General features: G+C 59.5%; 1 protein-coding gene across 5 annotated transcripts in view; it reads right to left on the reverse strand.

The window, feature by feature from the left end:
- The window catches only part of BCL2L1 (BCL2 like 1), a 21375-nt gene extending 15501 nt beyond the window's left edge, over positions 1 to 5874 (reverse strand). The window contains exons 1-2 of one of the 5 annotated variants that reach the window (XM_017833226.1): positions 5760 to 5874; positions 4104 to 4778 (exon numbers count right to left, since the gene is read on the reverse strand). In XM_017833226.1, coding sequence (XP_017688715.1) covers positions 4104 to 4667 — 564 coding nt within the window. In that variant the 5' untranslated portion in view covers positions 4668 to 4778; positions 5760 to 5874. Of the gene's footprint in view, positions 1 to 4103; positions 4906 to 5014; positions 5124 to 5601; positions 5630 to 5759 lie in introns of those variants that run through there. The other 4 variants (XM_017833228.1, XM_017833229.1, XM_017833225.1 and 1 more) reach the window with 4 other exon arrangements.
- Positions 5875 to 5957: the final 83 nt, after the last annotated feature.

A 5957-nucleotide genomic window follows, 5' to 3' on the forward strand; every position in this document is an offset into this window, starting at 1 on the left:
CCGCCCAACCTGGCTGTGAACACTTCCAGGGATAGGACAGCCACAGCTTCTTTGGGCAACCTTTGCCAGGGCCTCAGGACCCCCATAGTGAAAAATTCTTTCCTAACATACGATCTGACTCTGCCCTCTGCCAGTGTGAAACCATTGCCCCTTGTCCTGTTACTCCATCTTCTTGTCCAAAATCCCCCTCCAGCTCTCTTGGAACCCCTTTGGGCATTGGAAGGGGCTCTAAGGTCTCCTCGGAGCCTTCTCTTCTCCAAGCTGAACAACCCCAACTCTCACAGTCTGTCTCCATAGAATTCATCTCCAAGACTGCAAAATGTGGCCTTGGCTATGCTCAGTCACCTCCACAGTCAGCTCTGCTGGGTGGTGGTGTGGTGGCCAGCACGTGAAACCAATCTCAAACAGGATTAGAAGTGCTGGGATCTCAAACAGGATTAGAAGTGCTGGGACATCCCCGAAAACCAACATGTTCAATGCTCAGAAGGGCAGAGCTTTGGAAAATTACACTCCCAGGTAACGTGGTGGTGGCAGGGACAGCTTGTGCAGAATACCTGGGTGATGGCACAAGGCCAAGAAGTGTTTCCCAAGAGCTGAGAATCAAAGTGTAGGCTCTCAACCTGAAACCATTGAGGAGCCTGGAGCCAGAGCGCAGGACGAAATCCCAGCTGCACTCTGTCATATGACACAGGCTGAGTCATTTCCTACCATTCAGAAAAAACTAAAAAGATAGAAAATGAGTTTGCTATATTGAAATCTTCAAAGGGTTTTCCCCAAAGAGAACCACAAGCTTCCAGGCCACTGCAGAGCAACACAACACATGTCCCAGCACACAAAGTCCTGTGTGGCCAGGGCCAGCTGAGAGCCCGGGAAGCACCACGCAATCGCAGGAAGTAGTCCATCCTCCCTCTGCCTAGCCCAGTTTGTTGGGATTCAGATGTGACTGGTGACAAAGAGGCTGTTTGCTTTCACAGCCCCCTCATACTGGTTCCCACCATTGGCCCCACAAACAGGAAACCTTTGACTTGCCATCCACAGATATACCTCCAAGCCCCTCCAGAACACCCTCCTTAAATCCCACTCTGAATGTGGGTTTAGCCTTGAAGGAAGAGCTGTCATGCACTGGAGGGTCACAGCCAGGCAGGAACTACTGCTCACTTTCCTTTCTCAAACAGATTAAGCACGGTCAGTACATCTCTGCCTGCCAGGCTCTTTCCTGCTTGCTCTGCGCTTCCCCCTCCTGCCTTTCCACTCACCAGATTTCTCCCTCCATGACTCCTGATACCCACTGGGATCACCATTTGAACTTCATGGCTAGTGGGATCTGGTCCTGGCCAAAGCAACTGCCCCAGGAAAGCTTCTTCTATGGATCTGATGGCTTGCCAAGGCAGCAGCTCTCTTCTGACTGGTTATTAAACATTCCCCTTGGGTTGCTCTCATTTGTTTGTTTTCCCAGTGCCAGATTGCAGAGAGGAGGGCAAACCAAGGCAGTGACAAAACACTCCCATGTTAACGCTATGGAGTGAGATTTACCATTTCCCCCTTGCATCAAAAAATGATTTCTCAAGAGAACTGCTACAGCCCAGCACGCAGCAGCCTCCAAAGGCACCTGCACCCCGCAGCCACCCTATGCTGCCTTTGTTCCACTGGTGGTGAATGAAACAGAGCTTCCTACACAACCGTGCTGTGCGGCACTTGTGACGGAGCCACGCTCCTTCCCTCTTTCAGAGGGGCTTTTCAGGAAGAGCAGTGCTGCAGCTCTCCAAAGCACAAACCACCTGGGCCCTGCCAAGCAGGCCTGCCAGAACTTGCATCCCTCTCACCGGGACCTGCCTGCTGCACCTCTCGGGAGCGCTTTGTTTGCATGGGACAGGCTCTAACAGCTCCGATGCACCAAACGGAATTCCCTGTGCAAACAGGGCGGCAGGAGAGGGATGGCTCCAGCACAGCCAGAGCAGGAGGGTGGCACTGCTCTTGCAAGGGAGAGCTGGCAGCGGGCCAGTGGCTTTCTCCCTGCAGCTGGAATCGCGCGAGAGCGAAGGGAAGCATCCCCACGCACACCCCACACATGAGGCACCTGGGAGCTCTTATGGCCTCTGTCCCTTGGCATGGACTGGGATGGATGCCCCCGAGAAGGGACATGGTAAAACCTCAGCGTGGGGGAAAGCTATGGCTGAGACCTCAAACAGGCACTGGTGGGGGTTTGCAACAGGCTGGCAGCAGCCGCAGGCCCGGCCCTGTTTTTTAGGTGGCTGGTGAGGTGGATCCCCCCCACTTTGGCCTTCATCACCCTGCCCAGCTCCTCTTCAGCTCTCAGCAGAGCAGCACAGCCAGGGGAGGGAAGTTAGAAGCTTGGTTCAAGGTTAGAACAAGAGAGCAAGGCTGTCCCCTGAGTGGGAAACGGCGATTTTCAAAGCGAGAGCTGGTGGGCGGGTCAGATAGAGAGGGAGTCCTGACCCTTCCGCAATCTGTTGAACAAATATTTGCTCCAAACAATTAATTTAGAGACAGACACAAAAAAATTGAAGAGTCTGAATCGTCATGGTTGGGGGTGGGGAACAGAGGGAGGAGGTATTTCATTCCCTGCAAGCAGGGACCAGTGATTTTCCACCAGTGATTTAATCTAAATCCCCCAGAGAGTTCATTTACAAAAAATCAGATTGCATTATCGCCTAGGTCTCCAGGATACAGCCCAATCCGTCACTAACAGCAACAGCCACACTAGCTTGGAAACCTCAATTTGATCACTCAATTCCAAGACTAATCTGTGGCTTTAAAAGCCAAGGCCAGAGGGAGGGGGAAGGACCTCTGAATTTGGCCAGGGTTATCTGCAGGATGAGAGAGCTAATGGGCCAGATACAGCCAGATGAAATGGTCAGCAGATCCTGGGTTATTAATCGAAACCAAGCTCCTTTCCTTGCCTGAGCAGCCCCACCCAGGCAGTGCCCCAGGGCGGCCACATTCTTGGAATTCCTGCACCCTTCACGAACTGGCTCCCTCTCCCTGGGTGCACCGGCTCCCCCTCTTCTCCAGGGTCCCCAGCATTGCTGGCTAGGCACAGGGAACTGGGGAGAGCCTTTCCTCTGTCAGGAGGGTGCAGAGCACAATGCTGAGCTCCAAGGCTCCTGTCTCCTTCCTAAAATATGGGGTTCTGCTGATGGACCGTGAGCTGAAGGGGGCCAAGAGGTCTCAGCTCCCAGCAAGGAGGCGATTCCCCACCATTTAGATGCCAATGCCTCACAGCATGAACTCTTTCCAGTGGGAACTGGTAAAGGTTACACCAGCAGGGAATCACTGGGATGCAGAAGCCAAATGAAAACTCAGACATCTGTAGGTCATATACCTCCCGCCGGCAGTCCCAGGCTGCACCGCACAGCCGGACCCGGCATTTCAAGAATGCTTCCTGAAGAAATGCTTATTCATGTTAATACCTCACTACTGAGAGCTCCCGGGGTTTGCTGCTGGGGCAGCTGGGAGCACTGCTCCCTGCCAAGGGAGAAGCAGCTGCAGGTTTAGCAGCTCCTCAGCACAGGGGTTGCCCCCACCTCAGCTCTGGCTCCCACCACACCAGCTCAGACAGTCCCAGAAGCCCACCCGCCCACTGGGATCTGCTGTGGGATTCACTTCACCATGAGCAAGGCACAGTGCTGTCTCCAGAATGAAGAAGTAGCTGTTACCTCGGGAAACCACCAGCCAGCCCACCACAGCACTGCCTTGGAGAGGAGGAAGCTCCACTCCCTGCTGTTAATGACACCAGGAATATTCCCCAGAGCAAGGGCTCTGCTTGAAGAACAAGCTCGGATAACATTAGATTTCCAAAGGAAAACAGGTCTTTTACATAACATCCAGGGAAATGGAGAAGAAACAGGGAGAAGGACACGACTGAGAACAAACTGCTTGTGTCATTGTGGTGGACTGACCCTCTTGGGACAGAGTGTTAAGAACAGAGAGGGAAAGGCCACACACGCCCCTTTATCTCCCTGCAAGGGCCAGGACAAGCAGCAGCACAAACATTGCTCCGGTCTGACCGGCCCCACTGCCAGCCTGAAACGAAGGAGGCCACGGGCAGCCACCCCCCCAGCGCTGCAGAGAGGAGCTCTTACCCATCCGCCATTCTCCTGGATCCAGGGATCTAGGTGGTCGGTCAAGTACGTGGTCATCCACGACACAATGCGCTTCACCAGTACCCGCATCTCCTTGTCAACGCTCTCCACGCACAGGGCCCCCCCGAAGGAGAAGAAAGCCACGATGCGGCCCCAGTTCACCCCGTCGCGGAACAGTTCGTTCACCACCTGCTCGAAGCTCTGGTAGGCCGTGCCAGGGGTGATGTGGAGCTGGGAGGTGAGGTCGCTGAACGCCCGCCGGTACCTCAGCTCGAACTCATCCCCCGCCTCCCTCAGCGCCTGCCTCACGTCGGCCGCCCGCCGGATCTCGTGCACTTCCAGGCTGCTCCGGTGCACGGTGGCCCCGTTCACTACGTGGCCGGCGGCGGGCGCATGCCAGGAGGGGCTCCCGTTGAGGACGCCGTCCATCTCGTCCTCCCCCGCCGCCGCAAAGTCAGTCCTGTTCTCATCATCCTCCTCCTCCAGCTGGCTCCAGCTGTACCCCTTCTGCGAGAGCTTGTAGGAAACAAAGTCAATCACCAACTCCCGGTTACTGCTGGACATTTTCACACCTGGGGCACCCTCAATGAGTCCATGGTCCGGGGCACAAGCAGATCAGCGCTTAGCAGGTCCCGGCTATGCTCCTCTTCCTCGAGACCGATGGCAACATCTGACCTTCGCACACAGGAGGAGAGAGGCACCGAAACGGTTAATGCCACAGCTCTTAGATGCGCCCGCGCCATTACCACCGACAGCTTATCCTCAGACCGAGCTCACCCCCGCAGCTCTACGCCGAGGCTCCGGGGGCCACCGCATCGAAGAACCCACCGTTAGACCCCCCCCTCCCGGGACACCATCCCCAGGCCCCGGGCCACCCCCCCGGCTAGCACCGAGCAGCCCCCAGATCTCACCGGGTGCGGGCAGCGCCTTGGCAGTCCGGCAGCGGGCCGGGCCGGGGCGAAGGCGGCTCTCGTTGTGCTGGAGCTGCGGGCCGGCCCGGCCGCGCTCCGCCAGTCCCGGAGCGCCGCGGCGGCGGCACCGCCCCTGCCCGCCCCCGCCCCGCCCCGCCCGTTAAAGGGCCCGGTGCCCCCGCCCCCTCCGCCGGCCCAACGTTGCCCAACGGCGGCGGCAGCGGGCGGGCAGCGCTGCCCAAGGGTCACGGCTTTGATGGTAACCGCAGCCCTCGACGCCCCTCGGTCCTGGCGGGCGGAGGGGATAAACCGCTGAAAACCCGCGGGCGAGCGCTCGCCAGCGGGGCTCGCAAGGCACAGCCCGCCCGGGGGCTGCCGCCGCCCGACCGTGTGCTCTTACGGGAGCGATCCCAGCCACCGCCAGCAGCGCGCGGCCGCCGGGACGGTGACACGCCGGGCAGCGGCAGGCGGGGGCGCCGCAAGGTGGAACCGGACCCCCAGGCCACCGAACGGCCCCCACCACTACCGGGCCGCCCCCCCCCCGGTGCCCGAGCCAGTCCCGGGCCGCCCCCCCGCGGCCGCCGTACCCGGGGGGCGGGGCCCGCGCACGAGGCCCGACACGGCGCACGGCCCGCCAGCCAATCATCGCTGGCGAGAGCCCCCGCAGGGGCGGGGCCCCGGCAGCGCGCCCTCCCCGTTGGCTGAGCCGCCCGTCACTCACGGCCTGCCCTACCCCGCCCCTTACCTCAGCGGCCGGCGGAGGGTCCCCGTCCTTCCCAGCCCTGCCCCGCGGGCCCGGCTGGCAGCGACGCCGCGGGGGTCGCCAGCAGCCCCGCCGGGCCTCGGCCCAGTTCAGCAATCTCGGGGCTCCTTCCGCATCGCCCGCCGAGCGGCCGGGGGGGTGCGGCAGAGTGGGAGGGGGCGGGAGAGGGTGCGGTGCGCA

Source organism: Lepidothrix coronata, unplaced genomic scaffold, assembly GCF_001604755.1.
Source record: "Lepidothrix coronata isolate B3197 unplaced genomic scaffold, Lepidothrix_coronata-1.0 Scaffold212, whole genome shotgun sequence".
NCBI classification, from domain to species: Eukaryota; Metazoa; Chordata; class Aves; order Passeriformes; family Pipridae; genus Lepidothrix; species Lepidothrix coronata.